Here is a 19,071-nt window from a genome sequence, read left to right as displayed (position 1 = left end):
GAGTGTTTACATTTTATCCAAACAAAATTGTCAAAAGGGTCAAAAACGTGCTAAAGTCATAAACTAATATGTAGTGAGGCTGCGATCAGGCCAAGACAGGCAGAGGATGTAGGCAGCTGTTGAGTTATCTCAAAACAGATGGTGTGAGAAAAGGATGATCCAGGTGAGAAAATAGATGTATATGTCCCATGGTGCTGACGGTAGTTGCCCGGACACAGTTGAAGAAGCAGTGTACTGAGGCATCTGGCGTTCGCTGCTAGCACTGCTAATGATGATCAATGTCTGGCATGATGGCGTCGTGACACATAAGAGAAAACAAAATTCTTCACTCCTGTTGTTTTTCCGATGATATTTTGTTGTCTGAAAGCTAAACTTCTTAAACCTGTCCACCACAGACCTTCACCCTCCCCCTCGCTCACATTTGTGTCTGAATTTAACTGCCATACTACCCAGAGATAGGCTTCATTCAAAATATTGTTTAATATACTTAAAATTTCCAGTGTGTAAGATTTAGGTTCAATGGATCTCTTGTCAAAAATGGCATATAGAGTAATCATATCATTGTGATTTTTTTATTAGTGTATAATACAAATTTTCATTACCCCAGAATGAGCCCTATATACAGTATTTAGATCAGGAGCAGGGTCCTCTTCTACGGAGGCTGCCATGTTGCACCAGCATATTTCTACAGTGGCCCAGAAGGGACAAAACAAACATTGCATCTAGAGAAGTCCTTTTGAGTTTTTATGACAACTGAGGGCCACTGTAGGTTATCCTATATATTTGGAAGGGGAGGGTAAGGTGAGGGTTATTCAGCTACAACATGCAACTTTACCACTAGATGTCACTAAATCCTACACACTGAACCTTTAATTTGGATACTTCATGTAATGAGTACTTTGGATTGTAAAAGCTACACTTCAACAGCACTTATTTTTTTCTTAACACAGCGGATATTTCATTTGATCAAAGTTGATTTGATTGTTGCAAATCAGCTCTGATTAAAAAAAGTATTACTGTACTAAATTAACTAATAAATCATAATAAATTATTTAATTGGAGTGATTTCTGGTTATGAGGAGTCTCACAAATACACAGTGGAGCTCTGTGTATTTATTTACTATCGTTTATGTTAGGAAGTGGTATTAAATATAAACTACACATGAAAGCACAAACTGAATCTTACTAATCAGTCTAAAATATATATGAAAAATAAAATGATTAGATTTTTACAGCTGTTACTGAGTTTTTATTAATGTCAGCTAAACATTTCAAAATACACAAAAAATGTGTGTTGAGATATAGCAGAAAGTATAGTTATTTCACAATTGTCTTTTTCTTTAAAGAAAGGGTCTGAATTATGTTTTGGTAGATTTAAGGTGTTAATTGGCCACATGATGCGGCTTTCATGATTTCCCCGATGATAAAAGGCAGTTTATCATCTAAATCAATCTATGCATGCCACAGTGTTATTTTTAATCAGGCAACACGGTGGCAGATTCTAGGAACAGGCTGTGGGCAGGGGTTAGATTTCTCACTCTAAATGCCTCCACCAAAATGTCATGCTCATGCACGCTGTCGTGGTGGACGAGGCACATGCGGAGAATGAGAAATAGGCTTGTGAGTGCACCACAGGGAACACCCTTCCATCATCTGTCTAAACAGGCCTGGAGGGCTCGGATCACAAAAAACACTCTCACCCTGCTCACTACCGAGACGCACCATTGGGTTTGCGCAGGATTACACATTTCTTGTGTAATAGTTTTTTAAGCAAATCCACCGTGGGTATTCATATCGCAACGAGGCTCATTCAGAGTGTTGAGGACCTGTCACTGTTGCTGGCAAGTCTCATTGTGCACTCAATAATAGCCCATTAAATCTTTTCTTCCTGCTTTTCTTATCTCTGAAAGACCATGCCTCTGCCAAGGTAATGGGTCAGCGAGTGGGGGGCTGATTAGTTGATTTATCTCAATTGAATATTTTTGTGTAGATTTACTTGGTGGAAATAAAAGGCAGTCACATGGCTGACTTCTATCAAAGCACCTGAACATTTAACCAATGGATCGTTTCATTTCTCTCTCACTTCAGCAAACTGCCACTTGGGCGCAGAACCACAAATCTTAACAATCCAAGATGAAAATATGAATAGAGATCACGTTCTGCCCCCTGTAAGAAATAAACACAAGTTGTTGCTTACACCTTAAGAGTGCTGGAGGAAGTACGCAAACATTTTACGTAAGTAATAATAATAATAATAATTTGGTACAGATATTTGCTGATATATGTGGTGGAGTAAAAGCAAAAAGTACTCGGAAAATGAATCTAGTAAATATAGTTATTATTTCCCACTGTGGCACCTTTAAACTATTTGACTACACACCTTAACTTAAAATATCTGTGTTTTTATCCCCCTCAGTTAAGGCCCCAGCGCTCATCTCCCAAACTTATCACCATCCACGCTAAAAGCAATGTTTACTGTGTCGGCCAGTCAAGACAGTCGTATTGCAGGCATCAGGCATGACGAGAGGGTGCCCCTCAGAGCTTAGTCATTAGTGCACTGTCTTGAATCTGATTTAACAGGATGACTAATCTCATCCAAGTCACTGGTTCGTCAACAGGAGACAACTCCAATGAGGAGAATATCCGGTCTCAGTCTTATTTTTATCGCGATGAACAGTGACAAGAGGAAGCTGACAAGAGGAAGACAGGGGAGGCCCCCATACAGGGGGTGTGTGTGTGTGTGTGTGTGTGTGTGTGTGTGTGTGTGTGTGTGTGTGTGTGTGTGTGTGTGTGTGTGTGTGTGTGTGTGTGAGATCTGCGTGATATCTGCACACCATGCTGAATGTCTTTATGCATGACAGTGATATGACAAGTTATGTGATGATGGAAAACCAGCTATCGTTTCATATAATTCACTATTCTTAAATTTGTTACTGCTTTTTCATTATGTACAGCAATCATCATTTGGACCGTGCTTTCCATTCTTCCACACAACACAAACAATTAGCATGAAGCCAACACAAACAAACTTGTCCGAATTATTGGGTCCGGACTTCCTCCAGAGTTTGCCTTTCACATATCAAGAACCCATCAGGATGAGATTCTCTGTTCCGAGGGGTTCTCAACAACACAAATCTCCAGAGAGTTCAGGCGATGGGTGCTGCAGCATGCAGGAAGCTGGAAGTAACGTACAAACTCTGCTGCAGAAATCACCTGTTTTTGTTTCTTATCACCAAAAGCTCTAGAATGTCATTGTCTTTCTACTTTGACATCTTAGTTGGTGTTTTCGGCATGTATCACACCTCTTCCTGAGATATTTGTCTTATTTTAGTTTTTTTCAGTTTTGCGTCTGTCGCATGTTAGAAACGTCATCAACAAGACCACTTGCTTATGGCTAATTGACAAATCCTGCTGTATTCTCATTAGGACAATATCCAGCTGGTACTAGGTGGCTAACAGGGGAAACGTCAGAGAGTTCGAGGCTCTCTTTCGGTCAGTTGTGATTATCACATGATAATCCGAAGTTCAGTGCATGTCTGAAAGCAGCTATGGAGGACAGTAAACGGGACACAGAAGGGGGTAATTCTAAACAGGAGAAGGACAAAAGTAAGGGCTTGTACCTAAAAGAGCTGCTACTTCCGTGGTTTGAAAAAGTCTGACACGAAACAGGAAACTTTACTTTGGAATTTAAGCCACAGACCGGTCCCCACAGACTCCAAACACTGCTAAGCTCTTTTACCACCTACACAAGAATCATGTCAAACAGTGCGGAGAGTGTCTGAGGATGAGAGCCACAAAAGTGACGAGCGCTCAGAACAAACCACACACTCAGATTTTGCAAGAAGCTTTTGCCTGCGCCACAACATGTGCCAAAAACTCATGAAGAAGGAAAGAGATCAGCTAAAGAACAGTCAAATTCATGACTTAACGTCTGCCAAGGCATGACCCCAATTTACAGTGGAGAAGAAGGTATGAATAATGAGTAATGATATGCATTATTATATAATCATGTAATGACCTCTATCGGGATAAGAGATTTTGGTCAAATCACACAGCAACAACAACATTAAATATGAAGTGTAAAGAAATGGAAGCAATCCGAGTGAATGTATGAATAGCTGAGATAAAAAGGACGAACAAGGAGATTTCATGTGCTGGTGGGGGGGTGGGGATCAGGGTGTTGCTTTAGTTATGCAAAAGAATACTGATGGTGTTAGTGGTGTGTGAACTAGAGTCTCTGAGGAGGTGGAGATTATTTGATTGCAGCTACAGACATGATTTTACTTGCTTAAACATCCTGGGATCTATTTGTGCTTCGTATTTTACTCGTATTTCCTCTCATAATGCGATCATGTTAGTAGTGGTGAACACATGAGCACCTTTTAACCAAAGATCCTGCTCTTCATTATGACGGCTTGGCTTGTTTATACTGAATAGACAAAGCCGCCATAATTACACTGCAGTGTGTAATTTTACATGAACCCCCACCCCTCATTCTGTGGTTGTATTTTTTATATTGAAAGGTGAGGTAGAAAAATTATGCAACATTCATACCTTGAACAGGCTGTAGAAAAAAAGGATTATACCGAACCCCATTCAAAGATGGATCATATAGGTCCTCATCTTAGGAGACCTATATGATCCATGCTTAAAATTAAATCGATCCATCCTTGAAATTTCAGTCTGATCAAGAGAAAGATTGTTGAGAACAAAGTCAAGCTGCTTGAATTTCTTGGAATAGGAGTCAAATACTGGTGGAGAGCTTGCAAAGACACATAAAGGGCATGGCTGAAAATCAGGGTTATTCCAGCAAATGTAGATTTCTGAACAGTATATTAGTATTGTGTCGTTTCAAAATAAATACAAGCTGGCTTTCCTTGCATTATTCGAATCCTGAATAAAACACATCTTTTTCGTTATATTAACCTGTTATAATTATCTGCAAATAAATGCTTTAATGTTTTAATTCATAATATTTTTACTATATTTATGGGAGAATTGTCAGTAAAGAACTGCACTCAGATACATAACTACAAAAAGTCACAAAAAAAGAATAGCAATATTGTCCCATAGTTTTTTCAACCAGATAGCCACTGTGTGTAAAATGTTTTTTTTTCAATAGAAACCACAGACTGTATATAAACAGGGGTGACCCATCTCCATGTCCTTCCACTATCCAGATGTTGAAGCCAAAATATCCCAGATACAAAGGCTGCCATCATGCGAGTTTGGGTGAGCAAGAGTGATCGTGGAGTGGAGCCGCAGGATTGTGGTCCTCCCAAATACACTCATTTGACCAATCATGAGAGTCTCAGCTGTCAATTATGATGTTTCACCCATAGACTTTATATAAAGGTTTCACCCTGTTTTTATAGAATTAAATAAATGATTTAAACAAAATTACCGGAAAAATTACCACATGGACGTACATCCGGGTGATAAGAACTATCCAAAATGGCAGAAACCATCTTTGGAAAAATGTATTTGAGAATTTAGTTTGGTCCGTGTCCCATCAACTAACATGGAGGAGGCAGGATTTATGACCTATATTACAGCCAGCCACCAGGAGACAATTAAGGAATTAAAAGCAGTCATGTCATCCATACTTTTATACAGTCTATGGTACAAACCTACAGTAATTAAATCAGATATAATGTTGTGGACCCCCTTTAGAAAGCATATAATGATAAGGATAGAAATTTACCCTCCTTTGCTTTATGGATCTTGGTCGGTAAAATAATGTCATGTTCAAAACGTGACATTCCTTCATGGAACTATGAAAACTGAAAATTACTGCCATTTAATAAACTTTTGACACTTTAATTGTATTATTTCAAGATATTTATTACCTGCAATGCTGCCATCAAAAAACAATTTCTTTGAGCTGCAGTGTGTAGTGTATATGGTGGCAGTTCATAAAAGAATACGGCTCCACGTTGACCCACAAACTCTCTCTGCCATCTACTGGGAAGCCCCTTGGGAACAGTTTAGGGGTCAAGCGTCGAGCTCAAGGACACTTCAACAATTTGTGGTTATGTGCCAACATGTCTGAGCTTCAGGCCAACAGCAGAGTATGTTCAGCTAAGGACATGCAATTATAGTCAATGTCAACAAAGCCAGCAGAAGCAGGTGCAAGCGGCACACACACCCACACACACACACAGTATAGCAATGAATGAACATGTCTATTCATTGCAATGCACGTGACCATTAACTATTTGCCACTGCATGTATGTACACATGTATATTTCAGAATATTATCTACCTCCTTGACCTGTCACATAATTTCATAAAACCAAAGGAAACTTACCTATATGTCTCAGACATGTTGTCATTTCACTAATTGTGAAGTTATATAAATATATATATATATATATTTTTCAATATTCATATCATATTGTATACTAGTGTGAATTTATACCCCTTTATCTATATAAAAACACCTACAAGTTTTCCTCATAGTCACGTTGTATACCATACCATACATGCATATATATATATATATATATATATATATATATATATATATATATATATATATATATATATATATATATATATATATATACATATATATATATATACACAGTAGGCATCCATGTAGAACCATCCTGTGCCACTGTTTTTTACCCAAGTTCATTTCTCTACAAATAATATTTCCATCTGTAAGGAAAGGTGAATACTATGTACATATTTTCAGTATTTTAATTACATTTTTTTTCCAATGAATTGCCTAATTAATTCAATTTTATAATTTAATATGTGTGCCTCACTCTGATTATCTGCTGCCTTAACAAGTGAATTTCATTGCTGTGGGACCAATATAGCTTATCTTATCTAATCTTGCATGACCAAAGACCATTTATTTGTTAGAGTTAGCCAACATGTCTCCAATGGATTATGAAAAAATATTTCTGACTTCTTGGTCTGGCCCACTGCAAAGAAAGAGCAGGTCACAACGGTGTAATTATTTGTGAGTAAGGATGTGAAGCAGTAAATGATTCGAAAGAAAAAGGGAAAAAAAAGTTCCTATTCAGACTTTGTCCAGGATTAATCTCTTAAGTGTGCAACTGCGATTTTATGAATCTATTTTGAACAAGCCAGCCTCAGGCAATTCACCTGTGATACATCTGAGCTCTGTTTTGTTTCCAGTTTTGTTATGAATGGCTTCTTCATCTCTGTGGTACATTTGATATTGTTTTATTCCTTTGTCTTGTCCTGAATACCTAAAAAGCTTTTTTTTTTACCGCAAGTACATGAGAGAAGATTCTTGTTTTAAATTTGTTCCCAAAAGTATCACTCTACGAGGCATTAAACCATGCGTTGCAGTTCACTGAGCTGTGTTCAATATCCAACTCCCGGAAGAAGTGTCCTTTGTGTGACTTCTTACTGGGGAGGAAATTAAACTCAAACAATAAACCACATGGATTTATGCAGGGACTATTTATAGAAAGCGGATACTTGTGAAATATGAGTAAAATGAACTAGCTTTGGCTTTTCTGAAGGACATCAGGACGTCACGTGTCGGCAGCTTCTGTCATGTCAGAGAAGTGCACATCATCACGGAGCCATATTTAGAGTGGAGAGGGACGCTGAATGGCATTCAGTGATGTTAGAGGGGATAGAAATTACACAGTATCGTGGATCACAATGATCCTGCCTCAGTTCTATGAAAGCCACAAAAACAGTGTATTTGTTTATATATAAGTAAAAACAGAAACACGATAAAAAATTGGTAGAACAGTGTATTACATTACATTTGTACTTTTATGCTACACTATAGTATATAAGTATAAATGTTCGACTGCAGAATTAAAGCTCATTTATGCTTTCTTTGTGTACAAAGAGATACGAGCAAACAATGTAACCGTCACTGCCCACATACCTCCATGAGTCCTTTAAGTTGGAATGGTTGTAAACCAGCATAAATTAGCCTTTACTGTCTAGTTTCAATTTCTCTCCAAAGCTCAATATGCAGGTTTAGATCAAAGTAAGGTCAAGGTGAAGTGTTACCAAAATATCCGACACGTACACGTCGTCTGAAGTGTGGCTGTCAATAGGAAAAGTCAAAGAGTCAGTCAGGTGGCGAGATCTTGGCGACAAGTTATTCTGCGCTGACAGATGACATTTCTATGAGGTTGCATCTGGAGTACTCTGGCGCTGAGGCAAAGTTGGCCTTTCACTCTGTCTGCCTAACTAGTATTCATCAGCAAACACTCTCACACACACACATGCATAAAACACGTAAATGGCAGGTGGCTCTGTGAACATATTGTCCAATGTCTTTGTCATATGTTTCGGTATCCTAATGTTTCCCTTATTTCTAACACAGTTACTAGTCAGGGGTAGTGGTTGCTTGCAACCAAACAACAACAGCCCGTGGCTATAAGCAAGTTAGGAAGGCACTACTGCTTTTTCTTTATCTATATCTCTTAGTTCCCTTTCCCTTGTCCCCTCCATCACTGCCTCCTCCCCTTCATTTGTTCCCTTATTGCAGACTGAACATGTGACAGCTTCCTGTCAAGTGTGTCCACTCAATTCAAATGACGGTTGGCCTAAACTACATGTATCCCCTGCCTGCACTGTGGGCTTCAGACGAAACAGTAGCAAGCATGCATGAAGGCACGGGGTGGCGAAGGGATTCTCCCCCAGTGATTCATGTGAACTTTTCCTCTCTTTGAAATGGCATCACAGAGGCCCTGCATGATTAATGTCACGACACTTAAACACACTGTTCTACCCCAGAGTGCCAGCTGAATATTTGAAAACGGGGGGAACATTTCTGAATGCCGTGGGCAGGTCTGGGGGATACTGCGGTTTGATTGGCAATCAGCACGCTATTCATGCTTTCCAATTGCCCGTATAATGACATACACTCAGGTGAACACACCCACCGATTAACCGAGTGGCGCTGCATTTTGACAACATTGTGCAAACGGGATTAATGGATATCAAAACAGTGTTAGTGTGAATTCTTGTGGTTCTGATGTCAATTCAATGTGAAGTTAGGGGGAAAAACTCTGCAGTAAAAGAAAATTATGATGCACTGTAGAAGCAGAACACTGCTAAACCAACAACCTCATTTCTGAAAAATTGTTCTTGATTTAATTAATTGTTCCATAACATGATAATCTTTTGTATTTGTATGTAAAAAATAAACTGTGTACATGTATGCCTTTTTTAAATAAAATCATATAAGGCCACAGAGAGAGATCTGTATAAAGGGACTCAGTCTGAAACGATTGCTTTTATGACAGTGGTTGTTTTGATAAAGATAAACTGTACATCACTAACAATGTAGCTCTTACTAATAAAGTACATTTTACGAAAGTAAATCAAAATTATGAATTAAGGGGCTCAATTATTTTCAGCATACTTTTAAAACCCATGTTAAGAGAGTTTGAAATAATATTAGGGTTCAATTACAAAATATAAGTGCAGTGAAATTAATTAGTATAATAAGTTTAAAAAGTAATTGTCTTGTGATGTCATTTCTGGGTAATAAACACACTAAGAGAGAAAATAAAATACTGTGAGGACTTGTATTGTTCCAGTGTGTCCTCACATTAAGTGCAATGACCATCTGTTAAATGGTTTCCGGGTGCAGAGGTAAACAATCTGACTAGTAAGTGAAAATGTTGCTTTAATCCCTGACACCAATAACATCATGTACTGGAGTGATGCAGGGCTGCTGCTAAAATTATATCTGTATTATGACCATGCACACTGATGTTGCCAAAGCACTCTTCATCGAGACGCTAAACCCTGAACTAAAGCCTCAACCCTGCTCTGCTACTGCTTCAGAGAGGGGGGGGGGGCTCTCTTACTAAATTATCCAGTGTTTCTTGTATTTCGTGACTGGACAACGTTCATAGCAGAACCTCTGCTCGTACTCGTCATAAATCTCGCTTGGAAACATTACCTTGTATAGCCTCACATCTAACCATCTTATACCTCTGACTGTCCCGTATTATTCTCTGATGGGGGTCTTTGGTGTCGACTCCACGCAGAGACTTTGATGCTTCACTTCTGAGACTAAACAACAAGATCCATCCAGGGAGAGTGGAGAGTTTTCTAATTTTTGTCGCAATTACAATCATGCTTGTGCTGCAGCGAAGCCTCTCTGGGCTCTGTAGTCCCACTGCTAGCTGGATGGGCACACAGAGAGAAAATGGTAATCAACATCCCAGCTTCATCAACTTATTGGTGACTGGGGTACAGCAAAAGAACCTCTTCACTGCTTTCAAGGGATGGATGTAATCAGAAGCAGCATCTATCCATATTTCCTTCTCAGGGGAGAGGGCTAGGTAGTGAGTTCTGCAAACATTCTCACAGTAGTTCCCCAGGATGGGACTACCATTTGGATTATAATTGGATTTAGGAAGTGAAGCCCTATGTGTTTGACTAGCTTCATCAAACAATACCCTTGTACAACTGTCAATCATTGTGATTTCCTTGGTATTTTCTCTGTCTCTCTCTGTGTGAATCAACTTGCTATCATACAGGGAAGGGATGCCACGGCCTGAAAACACTCCTACTGGAAAATAAACTTGTGACAATACTGGTGTTATCTATGACTCCAGACATTTTACAAAAGAAGACAAGTCGGCTCTTTGATCTTTAACATTAGATTTCACTGTGGGCAGCCAAACTCTTGTTGAGCACTTGTGTGTGTGTGTGCGTGCGTGCGTGCGTGCGTGCGCGCGTGTGTGCGTGCGCGCGTGTGTGCGAGCATTGAGAGGAAGTGTTGCCTCCAGATGCTACCACTTTTTCTTCACAAAGTTTGTAGACTCCCTCATTAGTTAGCTCCATCAAGAATGTTCACTTTTCACCCCTGTCCATTTGTTTGTATGTTTGTTTGTTAGCAGGATTACGTTAGGTATGCGCTCTACTGAGTGACTGTTTCCTTTTGACGTTCAGGTTCAATCCAAAATATAGCCAAATGGACATTGTTGCTTTTCTCATGGACACCAAGGCTCAATCCCATTTCACCCCTTAGCCCTACCCCTCAGTATTGCACGTTTTCACGTAGGGGTAGGGTGTTGTGATTCTTGTTGGGATTGAGGGGTAGGGGCGAGTGTTATGGCTTTACCAATTCGTAGGGGTAGATTTTCCACCACTACTCCTTAAAATGGAGCATGATAACCCTTGAAAACAAGGGGTAGGGAGAAGGGGTGAAATGGGATGTACACAACACACACCCACAAGAAACAAAACAGTGATACTCTCAGTGGGGTTTTAGGTCAAGACAAAATATTGGGGGTGTACAAGACACCGGCGAAGGTGTCACTAGAGTTTGACGGGATAAGAGCTGACACTGGTGTGGGGGTGCTCTAAACAAAATTGTGCAGATCATATCATACTACACATATACAGTAAACACTGAAGTGTACTTTCATACCTCTTCCCACTGGTGGATGTAGCGAATGAGTCTTGAGAGGCGCAGAAGTCGCAGCAGGCTGAGGATCTTAGTGAAGCGGACAATCCGCAATGCGCGCGCCGTCTTGTAGAAATCTGAGTCGATGCGTGTCTCCACTATGAGGAAGATGTAGTCCACAGGAATGGAGGAGATGAAGTCCACCACAAACCAGCTGCGCAAGTACTTAATCTTGATCTGCTGCGGATCCAGAATGATCTCTGTGTTGTCCTCCTTGACAATGCCTGTCCTAAAGTTGAGGACCAGGTCCATGAGGAAGAAAGTGTCGGACACAACGTTAAACACGATCCAGGGGGGCGTGTGCTCATCCTTGAAGAACGTTATGCCCACCGGGATGATGATGAGGTTGCCAACCATCAGCAGCAGCATGGTCAAGTCCCAGTAAAACCTAGATAGAGAGAAGAATAGAGAGAGTTACAGGGTGGCAGACTGTGCGCTATAGTTCAAGAACTCATTGTATATGGTATGATGCATGATATACACACTATATATCCAGGTTCCAGCTGCAACAAAATAATTACTGCCACTGCTTCAGGATTAGGGCAAATGCACATTAGGCCCAGTTGCCTTGTGTCATGCCAGAGTAACCACTCCCCTGCTTCAAACTGCACTTTAACAATAAACACCAACACTAATCAGAAGTTATTAGGACCTCAACAGTACTTGACGTTTAGTTTGTGTTTTTTTGATTCACTCTACAATTTATGAGGCATGCATTTCCTATAAACACAAACATTCCAACATTTTGTGCGCATGCAGTTCACCTGCCACACGCAGGCGTAGGCGTTCGCGATACGACACCAATTACTAATAACTAAATAAATGTCATTTTTTGCTGGAGGCTAGTCTGCCCCCCACTGCTAAAAAATCATAGAAGAAACACTGATATCTGATGTGTGGTTTCCCAAATTTGTTCCCAAAGCAAGCATTTTGCCTTTCAACCCTAAGATCTTTGGAATAAGGTGTGCTTAAAAATCCACTTTGTTTATAGCATAGTGTTGATGTCTATCATGGTCATCTCAGTAAATTGAAATGTATGGAAAAATATTTGCTATGAACAACTTATACAAAAATATAAAAAGCATGGCAGAATTCTTTTGTAAATATCAACAGACCAAGGGTATAACTGTAGTTACACCTATTTATCTGTAATGTCTTATGAGATAGACTGCTTATATGTTGGGTGTTGTGCAGTGTGGTGAAAGCAATCTTACACAAACACACTATGATAATGGTGTAATAACCTACACATATATAACCTCTCCACCATGCCAGCAGACAGCTCGACATGATGCAAGCTATTTGTGTTTAAATTGTAAATCACAACTCAAAGGTTAGTGAGGGTTAACAGTTAATTACAACCTGCGCTGTGACCTCGTTCATCTTCCAAACCTCAGAGTTTGGATATAAATTGCACTCTTGGCCGGCTTAGTAATTGAATCCAGATTGGGTCTTTTGTGTTAAAGGTGATATATCCTGGATGCTCCACACAACGCACCACAGGCAGGAGTTCTGCATTGTGCACCGGCCCAGTGAGCTTCCTATGATTTATCCACCCACCGTTAACTGGGCCATAAAGGTCTGTCTCTGAGCAAAAAACAATTTTAAGAGTGGGGCCATAAGAAATAAAGAAGAAATTATGCTACATACATAACCAGGGTAGGAGATACATTTTTCCTGGAAGTTTGCTAGAGCACCGCAGGTAATAACCGCTGTTTTACTTTTTTGTTGCAGCTGATGTCTGATTTCATAGTTCATCCACGGTGTGTTAAAGTAAATAAATCCTGGGTTTGCAGGGGGCTGCTGCTCTACACGGTCACATGGCCTGATCCAAAAAGACGTTTGGTTCAAATTAAGTCAGGTTGAGTAAAAATTCAGTTCTTGTTTTTGGTTCATAATTTCAAACCTTTCCTCATAATACTTTCTTGTGAATCATCAGGAACCTTTTTTTTTTCTTCGCTTCCTCGTGTTTACTTTAGTTAGATGATTTGTAGCTAGCAGCAGCAGGCTACAAAAGCTAACTGATTTATCCCACCCCCTTCCATCCGCACTCTAGTCAAAGCTACGCCCCCAAAACACCTGACCATGCACTGACTGACAACTGCTAGAAAGCAGTTTTTCAGGGAACAACGTACACTAACTTTAATTGATTAGTTGGATCTAAAATAGCATTTTCTCTTTGTCTGATGCTTTTGATAAACACATGAACTCAAAGTACCTAACCACTATTCCTTAATATCCCCATAGATGTTTCTAAAACATTGATGTCCATATTGCTATTAAAGAAACGTTTTATTTAAATATGCAAACTTTGATGCAGCTAACTTTTTTGTGTAAGTAATATTCTAATTCCTTTTTATTTCTCAGATTATCAAATTAAAACTTGAATAGCTCTACATTTCTTATGTAATTGTTTGTCATGTTTGTCTCAGGGGATGAGAAATCTATGGACAGGCTTTACATCACTTTGAGCAAGAAAAATGAAAACTACACAGGCTGCCATGTCCCAGATGCTTGGGTTGTAATGTGCTTGGATAACAGTTTACAAGAGCATGCATACATAAAGATACATTGCACACCAACACACATCTAGGTTTCATGACTATTTCAGACACACACACACTCACACTGAGGAAACGGTGACAGTAATTGGAATTCTTCAAAGTAAAAGGGTGTCTTCTGTTGTCAAGTGGAGTTATATTTAGACAGACCTCGCCACCACTGTGTTTGCTCATGTTACGACTGAAAGCCCGAGAGGACAAGAAAAAACTTCAAAGCAAGAAATGCAAACATAGGTAATGACATTTGTTCTTCATAATGCCATGTTCCCTGATATTACAAATGCTAGATAGCCTGTGCATGTGTGTGAGCTACACAGCGCACTAATAGGAGTGCTCCCAGCACTTGACATGGTCTGCTAACATTGAAATAAGATAATAATTTTCTTTCAGTACCTGTTACAGCTGAAAATCCTCACTTTTGCTTCGCTGTTTGCCTCAGCTGTGATCACACATAAAATGAATTTACACTATTAAATTATGTGTCAGTGCATTTTTGCAGCTACTTTACAACTAAATACGAAACAAAACAGCCGATGCTCAGTGTAGTTAAAGCAGCCCGATGTATTTTTCCCTTCTTCCAAACTACACTTGTTTTCATTCATTTCACTATAATAAAATCTGTTTTAATCCATCTCAATGGACATCAACTCTGCTTTCATTGCTGTTAAGGTCACATTATCATTGTGCAGCAATGCAATTGTAAGTGAAAACTGCAGTACCAAGCAAAATTAAACAAATGTATTACTGATCTTATACAGCATATGGAATTCCTTGGCTAGTGGCAATGTAAATACATTGTAGAGAATGGGTTTACTTATGTAAAAAACTGAGGCATTGTCCTTCAAGATGGTATTCAAACTGCAGACAGTAATAATAAGCATCCATTTTCTATACCATGCCTCTTCCCCGATGTCAGCTGGAATTGGCTCCAGCACCCCCACGTGTATTTGTTTTCACAGCACATCAACCACTTCTCTGTTTGTACAGCATTTCTCTTTCATCCTGAGATATTTGTATTCTTGTTATTTTGTTCAGTTTTGTTGTTTGTCTCATGTTAGAAGCGTCATAAACGCACCAACCCGCTCACACTGAATTCTCTGGACAATATCCTGCTGCATTCTCACATGGGCTCGGAGAATGTGCAGGAGAAACTAATTCAGACACTTGCGTCCTCATACACTGACTATTCACTCGTCAGGAGAATATTCAGTGGATGTTCAGTGCATGTCTGAAAGCAGGTATGTAGAGACAAACAATCACTAACAATCCCATTAACACCTAAAGACAATTTTGAGTTGCCAGTTAACCTAATCTGCATGTTTTTGGACCGTGAGAGGAAGCCAGAGTGTCCTGAGAAAACCTACACAGACAAAGGCAGATCATGCAAACTCCACACAGAAAGACCCCTGTGAAAGGCCACGGAGAGGCACCAGTGTTAACCACTATATGCTGCCCACTGTAAAAAAAACAACCTACATTATGTATGAATACAATATAGCAGCAGCAAATCCTCATGTGGTAAATGTGTGTGTGGTAAAATGCACACCACATGCATAAGTTACTTGCAAGTACATAATGACAAGAGTAACATGCCAGCAGCTCTGTGACGCTGCACACTGGGGCCCTTGCACTGACAACACTAACACGCTTAAGCAAACATGTTAAGCAGATATCATGTTTACCATGGAAACTTTAACTTGATAATACCGACACACTAACACTGCCATCCCCGGAGCCATGCAGCTACTGTGGTTAATACAATTAAACACACTCTGAGATCAACAACAGGGGGTCTTTCAGGACCAGGAAAAAAAGACAAGCCATGGTTGTGGTTGCCTGACAAAGATGTCAAACCTTTTAGCAAAACCTCAGCCAGCTGTTAGATGTTAATGTATGAATGACAGAGTGAGGAAACAAACTGAAAGAAGGAGAAAACAGCGCCAGAGGGGAGTTCCTCAACATCTTTACAGGAGGAATAACCAGACAGAATGCTATTTAAGACCCCTGAATGTCACCCTGACATAACAGAGCCGCAGCTGCCACCTGTTTGAGCAAGCCTCACTGGTTATAGGAGTATGGGGATTGGTAAGATTAACAGCAGCTGCTGTATGCTCATAGTACAAAAGCATCTTACCAAATACAAAGAGAAAGGCATGAAAATTATCCCTACATAAAAGAGAAAAACAAGAAAGATCATCATCTTTGGCATTTTTCATGGTACCATACCATCAAATTTATTTTCCCAATAAAACCAATCATTCAGGTGCAGAGATCCGTATGAAAGTTAAGGACATCCCGAAAACAAATATATCACCGTGACTGACCCCCAAATGTATTTTGGGACAAGTAACTAAGCATGCAGAAGTGCGGTGTAGCAGGCCCGATGTATTCTGTTTTTCTTGTGTACATATAATCTGTACACATGCTGAGTGTGTGGCATGTGCATATGTGCGTGCCTGTGTAGACTAAATGCTCATGATTTCTACTTTTCCCTTCTGCGGTTGCCTGCTAATGGAGGTCAGTCCACCTAAACATAGCAAGGATCCATTTACTGTGTTTTATTATGCACTGGGACCCTGACATAGAGGAATATTGTTCTATAAATACAGTGCGGGATGTTAGGGAAGACGTTTCAACGGCATTAAACAATTTCATATCTCTGTGTGCATCCAAAATCACAGACCCACACTGCATGCTGGTCTTCAAGGGAAATAAAAGCGAAATACAATGACCTGGCAGTGGTGATATGAAGGTGATACTCTCAAGTGTGGATGGAGATAGAAACGTCTTATTTATTTATTATTTATATAGTTTGAGGTCAAGCAGTGGGTAGCACTGTTGCCTTACAGCAAGAAGGTTACTGGTTTCGAATCCCTGTTTGGGCAGGTTTCTTTTGTGAGGAGTTTGCATGTTCTCCCAGTGACTATGTGGGCTTTGTCAAGGTACTTTACCTTCCTTTGACAGTCCAAAGACATGCAGATTGGGGTTAGGTTAAGTGGAGACTCTAGCTAGGGCTTGAATTTTTTTGAAAACATTGAGCATAAAAACCCCAAATGAAAAGAAAAAAAACCCTCCAATAAAAGACAAAACTCTATTCATGCAACTATGAGGTTACCGGAGAACATCAGAGCTGTATGTGTTAAATGGTCTGTATTTATATGTCTGTACAGTTTTGCCATTCACCCATTCACACAAATTTATGTGCAGCACTTTATCACACAATCACATATTGCTGTCACAGCCGTCAGGTGCAAATTTGGGCTCAGTATCTTGTCCACACAGAATGGGAAGACTGGGAATCGAAACCTAACCTTCTGGATAATGGGCAACACTCTTTACCTCCTGAAACAGCCTGGGGCACAAACTGTGTTTAATTGTTGCGGCGCAACAAGGGAATAAATGCAGGGAATGTTTGCAGGACTTGAGTGAAACTATTTCATTTCTTTAAATGGGGCCAGCATAAGCAGACAAACACTGGAAACACTGGGAAAGAGGCACAGTAGCATGGCTCACACCTAACTATGGTGCTGAGGGTTTGCTGTACTGATGAAGGGATCCCTGACATTTTGCAGTCTGAAGGGACAGAGACTGCAGCCCTCTCTGCTCTCCTGTGGGGTGACCAGGGATGGCAGGAACATGTTGTCACCATCAGAGTGCATGTGACTACATGATAAGCCTCTCTCATTCTCCTCACCCTCACAGCCCACACCTACCTGTAAGAGACTGAGACCCAGAGATGGACACTCGCTCACCTTTCACAGTAGCCCAGATGTTTAAATTGAGGAGGCAGGCACAAGGGACACAAGAGACACAGGAATAGGTTATATATAGTGCTATATATATACAGGGAGAGTATGTGTGTTTGTTTATGCATATCTGCACTCTTGTTTTTACATTTCTCTTGAAGAGATGTCTATCTGTTGGCCACCATGCTGGGAGAATGATGGCGTCACATACAAGCAAGATTATCTGTCATGTCAGGTAAAAGTGTCAGTGTCATTACATGACTGAATGGGAACAGCAGAGGAAAAATGGGTGCTCTCCACACACACACACACACACACACGCACACATTCACGCACACATTCACGCACACATTCACGCACAAGGACACCAGCCGACATTGTGTGCACTGTAAATGCAATTTGCGCTGATCAAATGATTGAAATGTATCTGTTTTTGCATAAAAAAGCTGTTTCTTTGTTGAATAATTCATTTGCTTGCTGTGTGTGTTTGTGTGTGAGTGTGTATGTGCATGTGTGTTTGCTTGCTCCAATTTTCTCTGTGAAGATTTGTGTTATCAGGGTCCTGCTCAGACTATGCCTGAAAATTCTGACTCATGTTATGATAAATATCAGCCCCACAAACTGGTTTCATTTTGACCAACACACAGCTCCCACAAACCCTGTGTTCTCTCGTCAGACAAACATATATTTCAATACCAAAACTCCAGGTATGAGAGAAAAAATATCACATGTTTCTTTTTGGAAACATTTAATGCTGGAGCAATTTCTATTAAAGATAAGGAAACAAACAAAAGAGAACATTGATAAAAGTGTTATATTCAAACTTTGACCATGACCTTGAAAGTAAAGGTATTTTAAATGTAAATCGTGTGCATCAATCACATTTGACAGTTTATCCTATCAGACCTGTGCATCACTATGAAGAGGACTGCGTATTTTTTGTTTGTCTATGTGCCTGTAGTACGTATGTGCATATATGTGTAAGTGTTAGTGTAAACCCATGTATTTCACTGGAACTGTTTCTCTGTTGTTAGCTTAGCAGGTTAAACCAGATCAACAGCACACAACAGCACTGAATGTTGGGAGGAAAGTTTTGCTACTGAGCAGAAATTAATTTCATGACCACAAATGACAGGATGTCAGAAATAAGAAACTTTGATCATTAAATTTAGACATTTTGAATGACCATTGCTGTTATTCTTCTGGTAAAGGAGAACTTGTTAACATCTTCGTCTAAAATATCTAATTTTTTGTTTGTGAAAGCTGCATTAGATGTTGCATACAGACAGACGTCCACTCTAATGATCACTTACAGCTCAGACAGGCC

At 39.9% G+C, this 19,071-nt stretch overlaps 1 protein-coding gene across 1 annotated transcript in view; it reads right to left on the bottom strand.

The window, feature by feature from the left end:
• hcn4 (hyperpolarization activated cyclic nucleotide-gated potassium channel 4) overlaps positions 1-19,071 on the bottom strand; it is a 71,620-nt gene that overhangs the window by 37,087 nt on the left and 15,462 nt on the right. Inside the window, exon 2 of the mRNA XM_035164942.2 lies at positions 11,402-11,825. Within this exon, the coding sequence (XP_035020833.1) occupies positions 11,402-11,825 (424 nt within the window). The remainder of the gene's footprint in view (positions 1-11,401; positions 11,826-19,071) is intronic.

This window comes from Hippoglossus stenolepis, chromosome 1 (genome assembly GCF_022539355.2).
Source record: "Hippoglossus stenolepis isolate QCI-W04-F060 chromosome 1, HSTE1.2, whole genome shotgun sequence".
Lineage (NCBI taxonomy): Eukaryota > Metazoa > Chordata > Actinopteri > Pleuronectiformes > Pleuronectidae > Hippoglossus > Hippoglossus stenolepis.
Note: the sequence above shows the minus strand (reverse complement) of the source record. Positions and strands in the feature narration are given on the sequence as shown.